Source organism: Spermophilus citellus (genome assembly GCF_964194105.1).
Source record: "Spermophilus citellus genome assembly, chromosome: 5".
NCBI lineage: Eukaryota > Metazoa > Chordata > Mammalia > Rodentia > Sciuridae > Spermophilus > Spermophilus citellus.
In genome coordinates, this window is record NC_138186.1 from 13,414,428 (window position 1) to 13,436,886 (window position 22,459).

The following is a 22,459-nucleotide window of genomic DNA, read 5'->3' on the forward strand; positions in this document are numbered from 1 at the left end:
AATCTCCCTTTCCATTGTCTTCTAAAAAAACACCAGTCATTGGATAGATGCAGGGTCCGCAATGATCCTTGACTGACTATATCTGCAAGGACCCTGTTTCCAAATAAAGCCACTTTCTGAGGTTCCAGGTGAACATGCATCTAGGGAGAGGGAGGACCCACCTCTCAACCCCACACATTATTCCTTCGTCCACTTTTTGACAAACGAGGAGATTGAGGGTCCAAGGTCAGTGGCTTACCAAATTCCAATTTTTGACTCTTCCCTCTTGTCTGTCCTGTAATGTGTGCTGACTCCTGAGTGTTCTCTGCAGGGTGGGCTTTTGTCTCTGGGCCTCGCCACATCCCTAAGAGATAGACAATGTCGAGAATAAAGAAACTGAGGCTCAGTGAATCTGATGGATCTTCTGGACGAAGAATTACCCAAAGAGAATGGAGGCTGGAGCTCAGTTCAGCTGGCCCTTCTCCCATGTAACACAAGCTGAACCAAATCCTGTCTGTGTCCTTCATGATGTTTGAAACCCAAGGTCAAAACGTTAAGCACCTTCCTTTCAGGCTTTTGAGCCAATATGGGAGGGGTGCGAGCTCAAGGAAACCTCGTCATTGTGGAAACATCTCCTTCCTGAACCCCAGAAACTTTAGTAGGAGAAATGTGGGCTGGGGCTGTAGCTCAGAGCCAAGCGTAGGCTTCGCATGGCTGAGACCCGTGAGGGGAAATGGAAATGCTCAATGCTGCTAAGGGGTCGTTATGGTTTGAGTGTGAACCCCCAAAGTTCATGTGTTAGAAACTTAGCCCCCCAAATTCATATGCTAAGCAATCAGGATTAGATGAGGTCATGGGGTCAGGGACCCTCGACATTAGCGACATCATAAATAAAGAGCCTCACCAGAGGCTGAGCAGATTCTGGTGCCCTAGTCTTCAGCCTCCAGAATTATGAGCCAAATGAATTTCTACTTCTTTATTTTTTATTTTTATTTTTTGGCAGTTCCAGGATGAGACCCAGGGCTTTGTGCATATTAGGCAAGCCAAGCGCTCTACCACTGAGCCACAAAACCAGTGTATAAAATTCTACCCTTTGTAAAGTACCTAGTCTGTGTTATTCTGTTACAGCCATGGATGTGGATCAAGACGGGCACATGGCAGGACTGTCCAGCCTTGCCTGCATATTTGAAGTCACTGAGGAGCTTATGAAAATCCTTTTGCTCAGAACCCTCTTCCGATGATCCTCCAAAGATTCCTAAGTGGTCTGGACTATGGATTGGGCACAGGGAGTTTTAAAAACACTTCCAGGTCACTCCGACCCACCGCCAAGGTGGGACACCACCTTGACTCCTGATATATGGAAATTCTCCTTTGATTTTCCTTGGAAATGGAGCAGCTGAGGTCTCCAGGCTGCTTTAACACTGCCTGTTCTGAAGAGCCACTGCCCGAGTTCATGCTGGTGCTCAGCTAATCTGGCGGCATGGCTGACTGCCTGGTCTCTTGGGGTGGACAGGCAGAGGTGACATTGAGGCAGAGTGCAGGACAGGCTCCAGGAGTGGATGCGAGGCCTCTGCCGAGTTTACGGGTTGGCTTTTTCCTGCTACCGCAGGCCTCCATGTACCTTGCTATGGGTTAGAGCCCAGGCTGCTGGATCAGAGTCTCCTGATGGACTCCTGCTGCACACTCAGCAGCCTTCAGACTTGGACCCCACATGGGCTCTTCCCTGGACCTCAAGCCTGCAGACTCTGGACCTGCCAGCCTCCATCACCAGGTAAGCCAGTTCCTTAAATCCTGCACATATACACACAGTACCCCGTGGGTCCCTGACACTCCTCCACCCTCCTCTACCTTCGCTCCCCACCCCCCCTTCCTCTCGCTGCCTGCTGCCTCCTGGCACCCGCCCGCCCTCACTCGCAGGCTCCGCGTCATTTTCCTGCAGCCCCTGTGACTCATAGGCCTATAATAACCCTCCAGCTTCCGCTTGCCTCCTCATTCAAGAGTCTCCCCAAATCCCACAGCATCCAATCAAAACAGCGGCCGCCTGTCCTCCCTTGGATGAACCGGTTCAGAAAGAAAACCCTCCCATGTGAGTGCTGCTTTGCAAATTAACTTTCTGAGACCCCTCCACACGTGACAGTCAGGGGACTTGTTTCGTGATGCTCTGTGTGGAGGTGGGGCTGCAGGGGACTCCTTCTCCAGTGACCTGCTGGGTTTGGCCACGGAGGCTCTCAAAGCCACCGTTTTGGGTGTGGCTTCCTGAAGGGGCCCCTAAAGCCTGGTGCTCTGCACGGCAGCTCCTAACCAAACCCCTGCTTCTGTCCTGTTCCGTAACATGACTCACCAGGTGACAGGTGGAGGCGGCAGGAGTGAGGGAAAAGCCATAAAAGGCATGTGTCCTCTTGACCATGGGCCACTGTGCCCTCCTCCTGGGAGCAAGGCTCATACCACCTACTCAATGGGAGCCATGATACATATGTCCACAGCAAGGAGCACTGTCAAATCTGGTGGCCCGGAGACCCCCTGTGTTTGCCTGTGTGCATCCCAGCTGCAGAAGACCATGACGGCTACTGCAGAAGCCCTGCACAGCTCGGTTTCAGCACTGCCCGCACGCTGTGGGTGGTGGGGCTGGGGGCTCCACCCTCGCCTTCCTCCCACATGTGGGGAACAGTCCTTGGGCTACTGCAGCAACCATCAAGCCACACTCCCAGCAGACACCGAGTACACTCCACCAGGGGGGGGGGGGGCGCCTTCACAAAACCCTAAATGGCTCAAAGAGAAGGTGGTCTCAGAAAGAGAGCCCCAAGTACTCTAGGGGGCTACTAAAATGTCAGCGTGGAGGAATGTGAGCCTTCCAGATTCTAAATTCAATGCGTCCCCTTTCCACAACACTTTCAATCTTGGGTGAGTCATTCAACCTTGCAGAGCTTGGTTTCCTCTTATGCAAATCAGGGGTGCAATATCTGCTTCGTGTTAGGGTTATGGGGAGAAGAGATGATAATAAGAATGGACTTGGGACATCTATCTTGGTGTTCGCCCTCAATAAACATTCATTTCCTTCTCTCCTCTCTTAACCGAAAGGCTCTCTGGATGCAATGAGGGATTTTACAGGTTATGATTTGCATCCTGGTAAATTTAGTGGTGAAATCACAGAGCCCCAAGGAGCAGACGGTGGCCATCACGAGTCAGAAGGTGTTCATAGGAGGAAAACTCACCTATGGGTGGTATCAATTCACAAAATCAACAAGAGGGTCCCAAGTCAGATTATAGCATCTATCCCCTACCCTGAAGTTCAAGCAGAACAGAACCAAGGGAAGACAATAAAAATTGCAAATGCTAAGCACTCTAGCTATCCTAGATTTTTAGAACCTTCCAGTCCTCATAAAGCACTAAAATTCCAACAAATAACAGCTTCAGCAGGCTCACAGGAAGTGGCTCACCACAGCTCCCCCTTCCTACCTAACATATGGAATACCTTCCAGGCAGTCTGTACATCACAGAGCACGAGAGGTAAAATTCAAATTGCAGCCAACAAAAGACAGGAAGCCCCCTCAACATGAGAATGGAGTATTTAAAGCACATTTACTGATGTTCAAGTCTCTTATCCTGTAATAAGATGCCTTGGCATCTTATCACATTGACATCCACACACTGGTGACAGTGTAATGGCGAAGAGGGTAAATATATGCATAATATGCCTAATTTTGTTTTTTCTTTCTGGTTATCCACTGTTTTTTTTCCTTTATCTCCTGTTGGATGCATGCCTACTGTTAAATGCGAAGATGAGCGCCCTCTGGTGGCTAAGCCGACCCTTGCCTTTCCTGAGGGACATTGAAACCCATGATCTTATCCTGGGAAATTCCTATGCCCTGTTCCAATTAGCAATTTTCTACTGTCCCTCCTCCTGTGTGAGCCTCCTCTTCACTCCACTTGTGCCCCCTCATTCTTGAGATGATGAGATATTGTGTTTTCAATCTCTCCGATGCTCGTACTCTGCGTTTAGGCGAATATTCGAATCTACTTTCTGAAAAGAAAAAAAATGCGGTTTTAGAAATTTCATTTTCAGACACTTATCTGATAAATATTTATTAGGCATCTACAACAAATCATACGAAATACTGTAAGACATACAAGGAATTTTAAAATATAACCTCTAATTGCAAAAAACTTGCAGTAGAGGACAGAAAAGAAAAGTCTTGATTTTTTTTAAAGCTTTATGTGTTAATTTCCATAAAATTTCTTTTATCAGATGCATAAGTGTTCTTATCAGAGGTATGCTGCTAGGTCTCTGGGAGTGAGTTCTGTCTCTTGGGACTGGTGTTGTTACCAGAGAGTGGCTTGTTATAAAGCAGGTCAGCTTCTCCCCTGTCACTCTCTTGCAAGCCTATCTACTCTTTGCACTTGCTTGCTTCCCCTTGTGACTCTCTGCCATGTTGTGACACAGGATAAGGCCCTTACCAGAGCCAAGCAGATGCTGGTGCCATGCTCTTGGACCTCTGAAACTGATCCAAAATAAACTTCTTTATTTATAAGTATCCTAGTTTCAGGCATTCTGTTATAGCAACAGAAAACAGACTTGAGACAATGGTCAATACATGCACATACTATAAAATTAAAAATGTACAAGAGGGAATACATAAAAAGGTACTTCTTACCACCATATAACCTACCTACCCAATTCCCTTCTTCAATAGCACCTAAAGTCTCAATCTCTTGGTCATGCTTCTAGAGATACTCTGTTGCATTATAAGAATATGCATATTTTTTCCACAAATGAATGTGATATTTGGCATCTTACTTTCACACCTTTTAGTACATGTTGCTGGAAATTCTAAATCAGCATAAAGAGGGCTGCTGTATTCTTTTTAAAGGAATACCGAAAATTCTATTATATGCATATTACTGTGATTTAATCAGTTCCCTATTGATAAATTGAGATGGTTTCTAATTTTTCACTATGATAAGTTGGCACTGCAATAAGCATCTTTATACAGACATCATTTTGCACAAGTGCCAGAAAATACTTAGAATAAATTCCTAGAAGTGGATCAAAGAATATGCATATTTTTACTTTTGATAGTTATTGCCAAATTACTCTTCATAGAGGTTTCACCAGCGTCTACCATCCCTGACAAAACATGAGGCTCTGTTTTCTCAAATCCTCAGCAACAAAGCGAGTTATAACTTTGTGTTTTCTCTTTACCAGTCTCAGGGGTGGAAATTATATCTCCACACAAGTTTAACTGACATTACTCGTACTTTGAATGAGGTTGAACATCATTTCACACGTAAGATAAACCTTATTATTTATTTATATGCTCTTTCTACAGACAGACTTTTTATATTGTCTATTTTTTTTTTCTGCGTGGGTTTTTCTCTCTTTGAACTGTAGGAGCTTGAGGCAGGTAGTCTCCAAGATGGCCCCGGATGACCCCCAACCTCCCAGACGGTACTGCTGTTGTCTGTGCACCCAATAAAACATGGCGGACACAGCGGTATGAAATTTCCAAGATTAGCTTATAGAAAATACTCAGCTCTTGTCTTGGCGACTTCCTCCAGCTCCCTCTCTCCAGGGGAAGCCAGCTGTCATGCCATGAGCAGACTGATGGTGAAGACCATGTGGTGAGGAACAGAACCTTCCAGAAAGCAGTCAGTGAGGAGCAGAGGCCTCCTGCCAGGACTTGAAAAGATGGTCTCAGAAGCAGCTGCCAGTCTCAGGCAAACCTCCAATGTCTCCACCACAGCTTCCTGCAGTGTCCTGAGCCAGAACCACCCAGCTGGACTGCCCCAGACTGCAGAAATAGGGAAATAATACCTGTTTGCTGCTCTCGAAAGCTCACCTATGTGGTAACTTTGTACACATTAATCAATAATAATATGGAATTCTACTATATTAAGGAAAGCCGTCCTTTTGCTTATGCTTGAGCTTCCTGGGGTGAATTTTAAATATTTTCCCCTGTTTGTTGGATTGCTAGTGGTCTCCTTAGTCACTTCTTTTTCACTTTTTTCTTTCTTGACATGTAGGATTTTGTTAGGATTTTGTAAACAAGTCTGGATGGCGCCTGGCATTTTGCCAGAGGGAGTAGCTTGTGAAGTAAGGCCAGCGAGCCATTAAGTGTGGAGATTCCTTATTGAGTTTATGTTATAACAGGGCGGGGGGGGGGGGGGGTGACGAGGAACTTGTGTAGATTGATACAGCAGGAGTGGGAGCCGTTTATTGTAGGACAGGAGGGGTATATATACATTCCACACAGCTTATCTTAATTAACATAAACTAGATACAGCAGTCAACCAATAAGGAATCTCCACACTTAATGGCTCGCTGGCACCACTTCACAAACCACTCCCTCTGGCAAAATGCCAGGTGCCATCCTGACTTGTTTACAGACCCTAACAGGATTTTAAATTTTTTACATAGTGAGGCATCAATTGAGGGAATTATTTTTATATCTAGAAATGATGGTAAATGAGACTAAAAAAAGTTTTCAAATTTCTCCCATTTCCAATAATAAAGAATAAGGTCAATTGGGCCAAACTTCTTGCTGGTATCAATTTAAAATACTAGATAAAATAATTTCTCATCTCCTTAAAAGCACCCAAGAAATGGCAGAGATAGGAGGGAATTATCAGACCAAAATTTGAGAGACTCCAGGAACCAGAATGACAAGAAAAACAATGAAGACTTTTGCCTTAAGGAATGTGCTAGAAGAATAGTGTTAATAGAGTGTTTTTTTCCTTTTTATTTATTTATTTGTTCTTTTTAGTTATAATACATAACTAGAGTTAGAGTTTTGAAGAGTTCTTAGAGTAAGAGAAATGAAAGTCAAAGCGCAGATTCCAACCACTTTGGAAGGTTGATGCCAGATTTCCTTTCCATTAACCAAGAACCTCAAGAAGACAAACCTCAGGAAGTAAAACCTAACCACAGTCCCAAGAGAGAGGTGCCTTAATACAGAGCACAAGGACACACACACACACACACACACACACACACACACACACAGAGTCCCTGAATAGTTCTACTGAGTAGTTCTACCTAGAGATCAGTCCTCTGAGAATTTATAGTCTAAATTCAAAATCCAGGGGTTGTCCAGGGAACTTTAAGCCATGCCTTTAATTTAAATTGGCTATTTGCAGAGAGGGGGCATATGCCTCTCAGGGGCAGCACACAGTAATGAGCAGCATGTAGTAAAAGGCAACCGAGTCACAGTCACATGAGAGGGGTTCTTCAGAATAATCAGATGTCAATGAGAGAATCACCGAAACAAAGCTTATAGAAATGAAGGACCTTGTGACATGGATACAAAGAGGAAATTTTACCATTTTAATAATAAGAAGAATTTAATAATAGTAAGATTTTATTTCAGGTTTGGGAATAATCAAATGCAAGTGATAGAATCTCTGGGCTTAAGAAAATAAAGATAGAAAATTGCTGCAATAAACAGGAAATGGTTAAAAAAAAAAAAAGCTTCCAGACCCTATTAGTGGATTTGAGATGAGAAACGTAAGAGACGGGTTAAGAGCAATGATGGAAGTCTGAAGGAGGTACACCGTATGCAGAATCCAAATACACACACACACACACACACACACACACACACACACACACACGATCAATAGGTTTATTAATGTCAAAAGGTACAAGGTACACATAGAAAATCAATTGTGTTGCTATACCTTAACAGGAAACATTTGGAAAATACAGTTTTCAGAAGTATCTTTTATACTAGTATAGAATACAAAATACTTAGGAAAAAAAATGTACTTCTTCCTGTCGAGACATAAAACATTTAAGTCTTCCCGTCACTCCCCCTCCCAGTTCCACCGCCAACCTAGGCAGCCTCTGTTTTGGATTTCTGTCACCATAGGTTCATGTGTCTGTTATAGAATTTCACTCAAATTATATTATGTAAGATCTATATAAGCTGCCTGGCTTCTTTGCCTTGGCATAGGCTTGATATTTTAAGTGCTCATTCATATCTTTGCATCCATATATCATCATTTTTATTGCTTTTAATGTATGGGTTTAATCCCAAACTGTTTATCTATTTTCTTATTAGACATTTTGGTCAATTTCAGTTTGTGTCACTAAGTCTTTTGGAAGATAAATGTTTTCTTTTCTCTTGGAGAAACACTTGGATGTGGAACAGCTAGGTCAAAATGCTCTCACCTCACTATTGGAATTTTCCACATAAATGGCGGCCCCATTGACTGCAAAAATCTTTGAAATTAGGGTTCAGGTGTGACTCATGGGCTTACCTCCAAAGTCTTGAACACAAGAAGTACAAAGTACACAAAGGAAGCCTTATGTATTTATAAGGTCAAGATATTGAGCCAAACACATTCTTTAAAAAAAGACACAAGCAAATAATTCATCTTCAATCCAGTTTGTCTTTAGTTGTACTGTGTTTTCAAGGGTCTGATAACCTTATTAAGATCCTTTTAATCTTCTATGAAATAAATCCCATAGAAAAGTGGAAGGAAACTTGAAACTCTAGTAGTAATAAGATTAAAGTAGCTAATATTTATTAAGTCCTAACAATACCAAACCATTTAAGATGATCATCATATCTGTTCTTTGTACTCTGAGGGGTCAGTACAGGAAAGCAAAGCTTATAGAAATTAAGGACTTTGTGTCATGTTGCATAGCTAAACATTGGCATACCTTCCCTGGTTACAAAGAAGGAATTTTGTATTTTAATAAGCATGATTTTTAAAGCAATCTTGGTCCAAGTTTTCCCACGCAAAGAATGAAAATGGTAAAAGCGATACTACATCAGCTACACACCATGAGGATCGAATGCATTCATTTATTTTAATTTACGATGCCAGGCAACATCTCAGATGACTGTCATCACCATCATCACCACCACCATCATCATCGTTATCCATCATCATCCTTTGACCACGTACTTGCTGTGTGGCCCGAGAGAGCTTAGTGTAAACCTGTAAAGTGAAGGTAATGATGCTTACCATCATGTTTTAAAGATGAAAAGATATAACGTAAATAAAGCCCAGCACAGGAGTTAGCACTGGATAAATGCTCTCTGCTGCTGTTGCTCTTGACCTGTTCAAGTCACGTTTACATTTTCATTCCTGGGCAAGGCATCAGTCGCAGGTAGGTAGCAGGGCTTCTAATCGAACTTGGTGATTTTCCTTCCCTCCTCTATGCTCGACTACAGCATCCATTAGGGAAATCCCTGATATCAATCACTTCAGATTCTAGCAATAAGTCAAAGTCATTGCAAGGACTGGTGTGTCTCCTTGAACTCTTGGACTCTTAAGACTTCAGTTTAAAAGTCGTAGCTCTGATGTTCCAGTAATGTGAACAAAATGAACCACATTATAAACTGATTAATCTTTCTAAACATAAAGTGCTTCACTTATAGTCATATTCATTTTTATATACATCAGAAATATAATTTAAACTTTTTTTTTCTTTTTGGTACCAAGGATTGAACCCAGAGGCACTTAGTCACTGAACCACATCCCCGTTTTCATTTTTTGTTTGTTTTGTTTTGAGACAGGGTCTCTCTAAGTTGCTTACAGCCTTGATAATTTGTTGAGGCTGGCCTTGAACTTGCAATCCTTTTGCCCTAGTCTCTGTGAGATTACAGGCATATGCTACCTCACCTGGCTAATTTAAAGTTTTTAAGCTGACATTTTTTTCCTTGACTTTTGAGACTTGAAATATTGAAATTATATAATCTTTCCTTCACTGGAAGCCTATTCTTACAGAAAATTTAAGACATTACAAGATCTCACCAAATTACAGATCATGTTCATAAAGGCAGACCCAACTTTTCTGACCTCAGATCAACCCAAAGGGATGGATTTCCAGATAGATTCTGCTGTATTCATTGGTGCACAGACCTGATTTCCAGCCAACCTGTGCCTCTGAGATAAGAGGCTCAAATGACAACCTGGGTGTCATGGGATTCCAGCAGTACCAAGTACCCTGGCCCTTCCCTGCCTTCTAAGCTGAGGTATATACAGGATTACAAACCCAACATATGGAACTCAGACTGGAATTTTCCTCTAGAACAGAAATGGCCCTACCCGTGAACAGGCCTGGGCAGCTCTGCAGACCCACCTGCCCCTGTCTGTATGTCTTCCCCAGTCTGGGTCTGATGCTGGGGAGCCCAGTGACTAGGTTTCCTGCCATTACTGTGCCTCTTCTGCAGCCACTGATTGCTACTGATGGTACACTGTGCCCTCTTCCCATCACTTGGTAGTGACTTTCTGGCACATTCTAGAAAGTCTGTTCTAAGTGCTGCAGGCGAACTGCACCCAAAGTGGTCATACAGTCAGACATTAGTTAATAACCAATGGGAACTCATTTTGAGAAATACACCATTAGACAATTTTGCAGGTATGCTAGAGCATTCTAGCATGTCCTTGGACAGTCCTAGATGATCTGAGTACATCACCCAGCATGGCCTCTTGCTACCATCGGGAGGTATAGTAATCAAGAGAGGGATGAGGCTGCTGCTGGTGTCACAAGGCATGCTACTTTGTAGTACACGTTCCTTCTTCTAAAATGACAAAAAAAATGTGAAGTGCAGTAAATGCACAAACCAATAACAGAGTCATTTATTACTAGGATCAAACACTGTAATACTACTGGCAGTGCGGTTGGCAGAGTCGTTATGACTGTGTTTGGACACTTTTGTAGCTTCCTCTACAGAGATCCTGTGGGCAATGCTTCCTCTATTTGGGAACCTAAATGAAGTTCTTGTGTTGTTCTGCAGGGGAAGCTATTCAGCGAAGCACAACACACAGCCTCCCTCTTCTTCCTTCCATCTTCTCTGTGCTCAGGAAGGTACATGTTTGCTGACTGCCTGCAGCTTCCTGCTCCATCAGAACCACCCTCCCATGGGCCAGAGGCAAACCTTCTTTCTCCTTGCTGGAGACTAGACCCAAATGTGGTGACTAGAGAGAGAGTCATCTTTGTTGTCTTTTCCCCGAGGTCTTTCTGCAGAAAGGTCCCTAGGCTTCCATGGGTCATACAAAATTTGACCCAATACCCCTGGCTTTAGGCAGTCAAAACAAATGGGTCCGCTATCAAACTTTTTATGACCTTAAAACCTCAACGTGGACATGGAAAAGCATAGCTGCAAGGACTGAGTGTGCTTCGTTGCCAAAAGCTCTGCCCCCTTTCCCACCCTGACCCCAAGCCCCCAAGGGGTTCCGATGATCACAGTGGGATTTTCTTAAACTGTGCTGTGCAATTATCTTCAAAGATGATGCTTCGCATGACAGTTATTCCCATTCTGCCCCTTTCACAACAGGAATGCAGGAGGTCTGTGAAAATAGGTCTGTAGTTTTTTGTTTAGGCTCAAGTTCAGGTGCAAGCCTGGACTCATCAGCTCACACGGTCCTGAGACTCCAGCTCATTCCAAAGAGTGGTCAAGGAATCATCTTTCCCAGAGACACCACAGTAGCAGACACTTGTTTTTTAAGCTGTTTAAGACTGAAATAGAGTTTTCTGTGTTTGACCTTCAAGTTCAACTAATGGTAAGCACTTTAGATCTAAACCAGCCCAGGAAACTGTTTGTCCCCAGAGTCTTTAAATGTCCTGACTCATCTGATCTCCTAAAGACATTTTCATTTTGACTCAGATTCACAATGTTATTTCCATTTATTTATTTATTTATTGGAATAAAAGTACATTTATTTATTGGGATAACAGTGTGCAGAATGATACCAAGAATTATACCAGCTCAGAAAGGGCCTAAGAGCAGGGAGTTTGACAGAAAGGCCAAGCAGAGAAACAACTAAAATGGTACATTACATCTACGGTACCTGTCAACAGATTACAAAGCACTTTTACATAACTGATCTATAACAATCCAAGTTCTTGGTAACAAATAAAAGAAGCCATTTCTGGCTAATTGCTGCAGAAATAAATGTACTAGGAGGATAATTCCAGGATTCACATGAACGTCAGACTTTGGAACTCAGGGAGCCTGGTTCATGCGGCATGGCTGAAGTCAGGGTACAGTCACATATGGTCTGAGAACCATCTCAGCACATACAGATGCCCACTGGGCACTTCCCCTTGTGCCACTATGCCGTGGCGTTAACCTCTGACAGTCCCTGAGACTTGGAGTCTCTCCCTCCAGACTCAAAATTCCAGGTGGGCACACCTGATTGGCCAAGTCTGTGTCCTGGTGTGAGCAGGGTGGGAAGAGAGAATATCCACTTTCCTCATCCCTCACCCCTTGCTGTGCATTGGTGGCTAACGGTGTCAGTTTTATATGGCTGCAGAATCAGTTACTACAGAGTTAGCATTTTAAAACAATGCAGATTTGTTATCTTGCAGTTTCTGTGGGTCACGATTCTGGCCCAACTTCAGCTGGGATTTCATCTCAGGTCATCCAGGTGCTGGCTGGGTTGCATTCTCCAGAAGCCCAGCTCAGGAAGAGTGTTTCCAAGCTCCCTCAGGTGGTAGCAGAATCCCTTCATGTCCAGTTACCTGTCTGAGGTCCCCATTTTCTTGGAATCTCTCTTAGCTCCTGGAGGCCAGACTTAGGTCTTTGCCTCATTCACAGATCCATAGCTGGGGATTATACAGTGAATGTAGAGCAGAGGGTGGGAATCCTGTGGTCCATCTTTGAATTCTGCCTACCAAACTTGCCGAAGAATGACGAACCACTCCCACTTTTATTCTTACCATGTTTTTTATTGGTGCATTATAATTTCCCTAACACTGGGATTTGTTGTTACATATTCATACAGGCACACAATAAAACAATAACATTTGCTCCCCCTGGTCCCTTTTCTCTACTCTACTATCCCCCTTCTGTTTTCATGAGACTACTTCCTACAAACACATACATCTGTCTTTTTCCTTTTTCTCTCTAGCGTCCACATATGAGAAATAGAAAAACACATGTGACCCTTGACCTTTTGAGCCTGACTTATTTCATATAACATAAAGCTCTCAAATTCCAATCTGTTTTGCTGCAAATGGCATAATTTCCTTTAAGGCTGAATAAAACTCCATTGTGGACACATAGACCATGTTTTGTTTATCCATTTATCCAGTGATGGGCACCTCAGCTGGTTAGAGATCTGGCTCTTGTCAATTTTGCAAGCAGTTCTCACTTTATCTCATTGAAATAGAAGGATATTTATACATTTTCTAGTTTTACTGTGGAAGAAACTAAGACGAACAAGTTGGGAGATTCGGTTATAGTCAGATAATTGAGAGGTGGTTGAGTGAGAACTTGAAATAAGAAAGTTTGATGGTGCTCTTTCCAAAGGTAAATGGAAATAAACAGTAGTGAATATGAGCATTCATTAAAATGCATAATTTGATAATTGATGGTGCAGGTTCTGATGGAAAATAAGAAAAGAGGAGTAAAGATGAGAAAATATGACTACTCTCCTCCTACTGGAAGCTATTCTTGAGCCAAAAGAAACAATACCCACAAAGAACACTGCCGTTTGATGTCAGAATCACATGCGTCTAAGACATGACTGCTATTTGTAAAAGAAACAACTGCGAGCAGATTTCAAAGGTGAATACTCAAGGTTTCCAAAAGAGATCAAGCAAGAGCAGAGAGATGGCTGCCAGAGTCCTGTGGTTTTGCTGCCTTTACCCTCGTTCATTTTTTGCTTCCTGTTCTTCCCTTCATAGTTCAGAGACCACCTTGCATCCTGGGAACCTTTCCTTAGACAGTGTTATCAAAGACAAGTTGAGCATGTGTCAAGCTAAACGTGTTGTTTCCTTTATTATCATCCCGAAAAGTTTCCCAAAGAAGGTTTTGAAAGGAGATAGAAAGATAAAAGGGATAAAGTTATCGAGGATACAGTTTTTTAGTCTACAAATAACAAATATTTTTTTGTCTCAAATTATGTGAGTAAAACCTTACCGGGTCTTTAAACCCATGTGTATGCATGAAAAAAAAATAATAATAAGTGTAGAATAGAGAGACCAGATATTTTTAAAAATTATCTCATCTGGATTTGTCTGAACCCATACACAATGTCTTCACCCTCTTCTATTCAAAGTATATCACATGAAACACAAAAAAGAAATTATCATGTCAATCCTGGCCCTGCTACTCTGTGGCTGGGTAATCTTACAGGCACAATTTAGCCTGTCTAAACCTCATTTTCTCACCTGTAAAAATAATAAGTTAGAAAACTTGGTTTCTGGAAGACCTTCCAACTTTAAAATTGTCATTCTTCAGTAGTCTCGATAGGGTAATTAATTGTGGATATTGAAGCAACCCAGTCTGTCTCATCTTCAGAAGGGAGGGGATGAGTTCACATTAAATCATAGGTAACCATGAACTTAATTGCGTTCAGCTAAGAACACCATCTATCTCTTTTGGCAATTTTGCAATATTTGCTCACTGTAGAACTAATTACCATAGCCATATGTACATCTACCTACGCGTGTGTGTGTGTGTGTGTGTGCGCACACATACACACACACACCACAAACACAAAGACAGCGTAGTAACCAGGTTAACAGAGAGGAGCAGCTGAGTTAACAGAGCCCTGTGGGAGGAGAGAAGAATAGAAAAAGTACGACACCCACACAGCTTTCACAAATTGGCATTATCCATATGCATCCTCGCTAATTACAATAATCATCTCCTTCTACAGTGAGAGCACTGCTTGACCTTGTGCCCGTGTTTTGTGTCTTTATCTTTTGAAAGTGCTGTTTCTCTCCTCTATTTCCTCCCTTGTGCTATGAATCAACTGCAGTGGGGGACGAGAGAGGACCCCCATCCCGTGGTCCATTTGGCCTGACCTTGCTGCCTACTATCTTAAAACACTCCCAACCCTAGAATAGAGCAGTACCTTTCCACATGACGAAGATAGCCAGCTCTTTTCCCTTCTCTCAACCCTTCACTTTCTGTTTTGGTTGCAGGAGAAGCCTGAGCCCAGGTCATGGGGGCTGTATTATTGCTAGCATCACCATTCTGAAAAGTTCCCAGAGACGCTTTTGAAAGGAAATTCTGCTTGCTCTATGCTGCTCTGTGTGCTTAGCAAGATGCAAACAGACTTAAGTGAGACAGGAAGAGGACTGAAAAGCAGAGAGATGGATTCCAAACACCAGGTGGGAGAATTCATCTCACCTTGTATAATCAGTGCCTGGAGAGGGGAACGCAAACTTCCTTCCCTCTCCTCAAGTCCCTGGAAAATAGTGCAAAACGGACTAAGTAATAGGGATGGAGTGTTTTTACATTTTTAAATTTATGTCTCTCTCTCTCCCTCCTCCCTAATCTCTGTAACATGGACTTCCGGGGATAAATATAGACCACGGTGAAAGAAAATTGCCTAGGACCCTGGCTGGCTTCAGATAAATTTGCTACTAGCATGGTAGAAAACTCAACGTAGCTTTCAACAAGCTCTCTTTTCCATCTACAGAAGCCCCAGGCAGCAAACACCACGAACCTAGAAGGTACATCCTGACCTGTTCAATAAATGCACGAGCTAATAAATAATGTCCATCCCATACACGAGTAGCCCCACAGAGGCTACTTTGAAAAGAAGCATTTTTATAGGGAAACCAATAATATATTTTTTTCCCTAGGGGAAATATAGGGTCCTCTCCTACATTCTTAATTACTGTCCTGACTCTGCCCACATCTCAGAAAACGTCCTAAGTGGGGAAGATTACATCCTAGCATATTTCACTACTGAGCCAGCCATTAAGCTGTTTCTCTCAACTTCTAATTGGTGCTCTGTGCTCGGCTCTGTGAATCTGGGGCTGACTCTGCAGACCCCATTGCTGCCGTGCGGGTCCTCCATGTTTGCCTCCTCCACGGGGCCCTCGGAGGAAGCCTGGCGGGCTGGAGGAGAAGAGGCTTGTTGCTTCTTGTTTGCTTCCCGTTGCTGTCAACCTCACCCAGCTCCCTCCTCCACTTTGGCAGTTGACCAAGTAACAGAAGAGGACTCCAGTTGGAAGTTTTCCGACACTCATGCCCTCAGAAATGCCAGCAGGTTGGTGCCCAGCTCATGGAGGCCCGGCCTCCAAGCTCAAAGACAGTCGCCCCAGCTAACGAAAACCCTTCTCAGAAGTCTGAAATCCATGGGGACCCCTCTCCAAGCTTCTAAGTGTTAATGATTCCCTTTCTTCCCTACCCCTAAGAGAGGGAACTGCTTCCTGCAGTTGCTACTTCTGGAATCGCACTGTATTCCCCGGTTCATAGTTATTTACATCGACACATTGCTACTTAGAAGAGAATGAGACTGCTTCCTCTCCCCTGTCTAGACTGACTTACACAAAAACTTATACCAGGAATGGTCTCAGGAAACAGACTGCTTGATTCAATCAAAGACAGAATTTGGGGATTGCTGTAGTTGTCTCCTGGATCTGTATTTTTTTAGTGCACTTTAATCATACAGAATAGTGAGCTTCATTGTGGCATATTCATACATGCAAATGACATACTTTGATCACACCCACCCCTTACCACCCTCTGTCACCCTTCCCTACTCCAGTCTCCTTCCCCTTTTCCAAAAGTCTCTGCCACTTTCATGACGTCTTTCCCCAACCCCCGATTCCCCAGATGAGGGGGAACCATGAGACACTTTCACGCCTAACATTGTGATCTCAAGTTCGGTCCATTTGGATGGGTCCGATGTAATCCATCCAAAATTGGATCCAATATGATCTCCAATTCCATCCATGTGTCTTCCGAGTCTTGAGTGCCATGCTCCCTGCTCATGGTGAATAGCATGTGAGTAACCAGTTGCATGCCGCAACCATCAAAGTTAATTCAATTATTAGCTGTGGCTGATCTTGAAGTACTTACCACAGCAAAAGCCTGTAAGTGCCAGCCCATGAACTGGCTCATGGGCGGGCTGCCTCAGAATGCCCCAAGCACTGGCAGAAGGCAAGCTCATGTCCCTAAATTCTCAGCTCAAATTCTAGATAGGTATGCAGGAAGCTTCCAGGTCAGTTCTAATAGAATCTCTTATTTCTTTTTCTTATTTCCTTGCTGAAAATAATTGGAAGATGGCAAAATTAATTATAATTGAAGTTTAATTTACAGAGTCTCCAATTTCACAAGAGAAGTTTAAGTATCATTTGGGAAAGATAAGAAACCTTGGACTTGGAATCAGGACGTCTGGGTGGATTCAGATGAAGCTCCAAATCCATCCCTGAGTTACTAGAGACTCCCTTGCCTGCCAAAGAACCCTACCCTCATATTTCTAGAGAGACTAACTTTCTTAAAAAAAATACATACACACACACTTTAGTAATAGGGCAATGTTCTCACAATGAAATACTTCTTCTCCTTAACACCCATCAAAACTGTCCCTTTTGCCACTACAAAGGTCCTTATTTAGGACCTAAAGTCAGCATGTGCTCTTGTGAAAGAAACACAGTCTGACCCTGAAGGAAATGGCATCCACACAAATACCATCCACACGGTGGTAAAAATTTATAATCGCAGGAGCCTGAAAATAGGTGTAGCAGTCCCTTCCAAGAGGCTAGAAGAGGGAGAATAGAACCTAACAGTGGATTTGATGCTATTGAATTCATCAGTATAGGTATAATTAACAGAGATTCTGGATTTAAAGTCTTATTTCATGCAGCTGGATGTGACTCTACCAGTTCTCTTGGTTGGTAGATTGACTCGACCAACAAAGATTGTTTTTAACGAGATTGAAAACCTGAGGTTCTATGGTAACATGTGAGGAATCCAAAGGCTTAGGTGTACAAGAATGTTGAAAGATACTTATTACATATTTCCTGAAAATGCTAGTCCCACACTTTTCATCCTAAGGTGGCCTGAAGAGTCTTCCTTCATAAAAGCATTGAAAAATTCATTAACGAGGGACGCACTAGCGCCTTTGGATAGGTATACGGTGGTTGTTCTCTGTAGGTTAATGTCCACATTGAGATTTCAGGGGAAACATGAGATCCTTATGTCATTTAGGCTATTTGGTAGTGTTGTTACCAAAGTCAGATGAACTGCATTTATAGAAAATCACAGTAGAAAGAAAGTAGTAATTAGCATTTAAAAAATATTTTTTAGTTGTTGATGAGCTTTATTTTGTTTATTTATATGTGGTGCTGGGAATAGAACCCAGTGCTTCACACATGCTAGGCAAGCGCTCTACCACTGAACTACAACCGCATCCCCAATTAGAAAGTTTTTAATTTATGGTGATCATAATTTCCTTATGAATTAAATTGAATGAAATAAATGGGCTACCTATGGAGATGTTGCCTGATCTATGTCAGGTTTTATCAAACTTTTCCAATGAAGGTCTAGATAGCAAATGTTTTAGGTTTTTCAGTCCAAGAGGCAAAACTGAAGATACTAAGGAGGTTTATACAACAAAAGACAAAATTAATTTCCACAACATTTTAATTGATGAAATTTAAAATACTGCAATGAATCCTTCTTTTGGTAATTCACATTTACTAATGAGAAGAATAGAATTTTTTTTGTACACAATATGATATTTCATATAATTCAGGTTCAAAGTTAATGTTTTCTATTGTAAATATTATTTACCAATTATCATCTATTAAAGTTAATCTTCCATAAATTATTTGTGCTTAATCTAATGTTTGAATTTATAATTTTATATAGATAGGTATTGCCAAATTTTAACATCACTTTGGGAGCATATACTTTTATTTGAGCATATTAATTGCTTAGAAGATACTTACCAAATTCTAGCAGGTTCTTCTCTTATGCAGTCATGTGTGGCTGAATGGCAGGGACACATCCCAAGCACCATTGGTCAATTTTGTTGCTATATAAACATCACAGAGTGCATTTACACAAACTTAGATGGTGTGAGTCAATAACTGACTTAGTTTCTTCATGAAATCAAGAGATGGGGTAAACACAAAACATCAGGCATCTACCTACATGACAGCACACTATTTTATAGTAAACTTCTTATTTTTATAAGCAGAAGGAGTACACTCTAAAATAATGATAAAAGTGTAGTCGAGTAGAAACATAAACAAGTAGCACAGTTGCTTATTATCATGATCAAATATTATGTACTAATGTAATTGTATGTGCTAGACTTTTATACAACTGGCAGTGCAGTAGATTTGTCTACACCAGCATCACCTCAAACATGAGAGAGGCACTGAGTTATTATTACCCTATGTCATTGATGTCAATATATAATAGGAATTTTCCATCTTCATTATCATCTTATGGGGCCACTATGGTATATGTAGCAATTATTGACAAAGACATCATTATGAAGTGCATGACCATATTTGCCTTTTAGCAGGTCATTACATTGCAAATTAACCACTTGCAATGAAAGATTGGTGCAAATTGTCTGATTGCACAGTTAAGTAGACTTTGAAATTTGTGGTTTAAGGCAGTTCTCTTTTTTTTTCTGAAAAAAAAATGCATTCTTAGTCCTCAGCTCATTGATGACTATTAAACCATGAAGCTACATGATTTCTACTTCTGACAAAAATTCATGATACTGACTGGCCATAGGTAAGTCTGAAATAGAAAATGAACTTCACCATTGACTCTACTGATTTAATAACACATGATAGATTCATGTATTTTCCAGACAGTACCTACTGAAGGATAATTCAATAAATAAACACAAACTTAAAATTTTTACACTTTTCACAAGCTTTGTAAATTTGTTGAAGCCTCTTTCTGCTTCACATATCTTTTTAGCACTCTCAATTGTAACACATCATAGCAGATTCCACTTCAGGTTACACTGAATTAGTGTTTAATTAACTTACCATCAGTAAATTTGCTTGTCTTGGCCAACAAATGAGCCACTTGGAAACTGTAGCATCATTGCATAATAAAAACAATGTTGTGCCGTTTTCATTTGATTCTTGTCTCAACAGCAGACACGCAAAGTTCACTTCTCTTGTTTTCTTGTCATGTCATGATTATACGAACTGGTGATAAAATATGTTTTACAACATAATGGTATGTATAAAACTTAAAATACTGTTGAGTTACAACTGCATCACTGTAATTTGCAATGTGTTGAGCATCACTATGTAAGTGACAAAAGTACCATATGTGGTCTCAGTGGCATCCACTCAATTCTGCCATGTTAGCATGAAACCATCCAGAGACCACAAGTTACCACACGAGTGTGGCTGTGTTCTGATGAAACTTACTTGTGGACATTGTGCATAAATTGTTCATTTGTAATCAAGTATTTTCCTCTTGATTTTTGTAACCACTTGGAAAATATAAGATCCCTTCTTAATTCATGGGCCATACAGACATAGATGACTGATCAGATATGGCCGTGGACCATATTGTACCCAATCTCTGATCAATGGAATAAAACTCTGGATCCGAGAGGTACAAACTTGACTTGATTCATCCCATAGTGGATAACTGTGGTCTCTCACCCAACTTCTAGATTCAAGCCAGCTCACTGATCCAAATGTCTCTGAAGTGAAGACTAGTTCATTTTTGAGGAAGAAAACTGGAACAAAATATCCTGTAAGTCTTCCTCCAAGCCTTCTCCAGAGGGATCCTCCTCCATTGTTTATTAGAGTGACTCATGCTGGGGAACAGGGAATAATAGAAACTTCCAGAGATCAGTTGGCAGCAACATGCAGAAAACCAAGCTTCCAGTTAGTGAAAATATTAGAGAATTTTCATGTATTTTTTTGGGGGGGTGAGAGTGGGTACCAGGGATAAACTCAGGGGCACTTGACCCCTGAGCCACATCCTCAGCCCCATTTTGTGTTTTATGTAAAGACAGGGTCTTGCTCTTGCTGAGGCTGACTTTGAACTTGCCATCCTCCTGCCCCAGCCTCTGGAGAGACACTGGGATTACGGCATGCGCCACCACGCCCAGCTACTTTCATATATTTTTACTGTTTATCATTTTAAAGACCTTCACTCTTCCCCACAAGTGGGAGAAAGCCACCCAGGGCAGTTTGGGGGTTTTTTGATTTTTGTTTTTTGCTTTTCCAGTTTCTTCCTCTCACTGTCCTGTCTCCTCTGCGCTACCAGCGCCCATGGCAGACTCTGGCTTCCTTCTCCTGCCATCCATCAGAATGGTCCCTGCTCTCTTTTCTCCCTTTCCCTTCACTTGCAAGATCACAGCACTGTCCATTTATAGGACAATTGCTAAAATAGCAACCGAAGTGAGACAGAACGCCGGCAGCCAAGAAATAAATGTTTGTGCTCGTGTGCTTAAAAATAACCCGTCTGGTATGACATCATAGGAAAAATCCAGATAAGGCAACGCCTGCCCTGACCTGAAGTCAGGAGCACGTCAATCCTGGGTGCATGGTTTCCCCCTCCCAACCACACGTTAACAAGCAAACACAATCGCCTTCACCTGCCAGTCTTTCTTCCCCCAAAACACTCCGAGGAATTCGAAATTTTCATTTAGTGACCAGCATCCCCCTTTTCCATTTTCAAGAGGAATAAATAAATTGAGGTGCCAGCATTTTAAGTGATATCTTGTCATTTGTAACTCAACCCAAAACCTGAAGCTTCATTAATTTCTTGAAGACATTATTCAGCTTTTACTGAGGGGAAAATGATACAGAAGAAGGACAGAGAAAAGAAGAGATGGCCACTTCCCAGCCGCCACCCCACCCCCTGACTCTGCCCCCTCCGCCACTGCACCCTTCCGAGTCCTGGGAGCAGATGAGGAATGGAGGAGCAACCTGCCCGATGCTGGGGAGTGGCTGGCGTGGCCTCCAGAGTTGTCTTTCAATTCTACATGAGGGGTCTTATCAATTTGGAGGCAGTGAGTGACTTGAAAAATGGCAGAGATAAAGTCACCTAAGCTAACTGTGAATGGCATGATGGTGAAATGCTAGCTCAAAACTTTCCCGGGGCAAGTCTGAGTCCAAAAGCATCCTGGGAAGCAGAACCAGGAGATTAATTAGGACTCCTGGGTCTAAATGAGTCAGATGAGGACGGGTTGGCGAGTGGGATCAAGATGGGGCGTGTTGGTGGACGGAATATTCAGTGTGTAAACCGTTCATCTGGCGTGGTTGTCTGTATTGACACGTGTGACAGCACGTTGGGGACCCTTCTGCATATTCTGTGGGCATCTTTGGACAAACTGCATCACAGGGCTTATCACACAGCATCGGGGTCCTTATCACCCCTCCCACCTTGTGAGCTCTTTGAGAGTGTGTCTGATTTTTTTTTCTTCCTCGTTTTCCTGATCCAGAAATGTATCATAATCTCAAACCCACTGAAGGGACTTCATCAACTATGAAAGTCAAGTGGGCAGCAGTCCAGTTTCACTAGAACTCAATGCCATGTACCACAAACCAAAATGAAGTTTGAAGATTGCTGAACCATTCACACTGGATTTAGGTGAAGTTATAGAGACAGTTATAGAAGTGTAGTAACCAAGGATGAGCGCTCTGGAAGAACAGCGGCTAAGTTCAAGTCGAGCCTCTGCCACCCACGATCTGAACAACCGTGATTAATTTCCTTAGGTCTTCCTATGCCTCCGTTTCCTTATCTATAAAACGGCGATATACTGAGCAAACTACTTCAGA

General features: G+C 42.3%; 1 protein-coding gene across 3 annotated transcripts in view; it reads right to left on the reverse strand.

The window, feature by feature from the left end:
- Positions 1-1,033: 1,033 nt before the first annotated feature.
- Positions 1,034-22,459, reverse strand: part of TMEM170B (transmembrane protein 170B) — a 143,982-nt gene continuing 122,556 nt past the window's right edge. For 2 of the 3 annotated variants that reach the window (XM_081294697.1, XM_081294696.1), the window contains one exon: positions 5,518-5,768. In XM_081294697.1, coding sequence (XP_081150823.1) covers positions 5,563-5,768 — 206 coding nt within the window. In that variant the 3' untranslated portion in view covers positions 5,518-5,562. Of the gene's footprint in view, positions 4,001-5,517; positions 5,769-22,459 lie in introns of those variants that run through there. The other variant, XM_081294698.1, reaches the window with a different exon arrangement.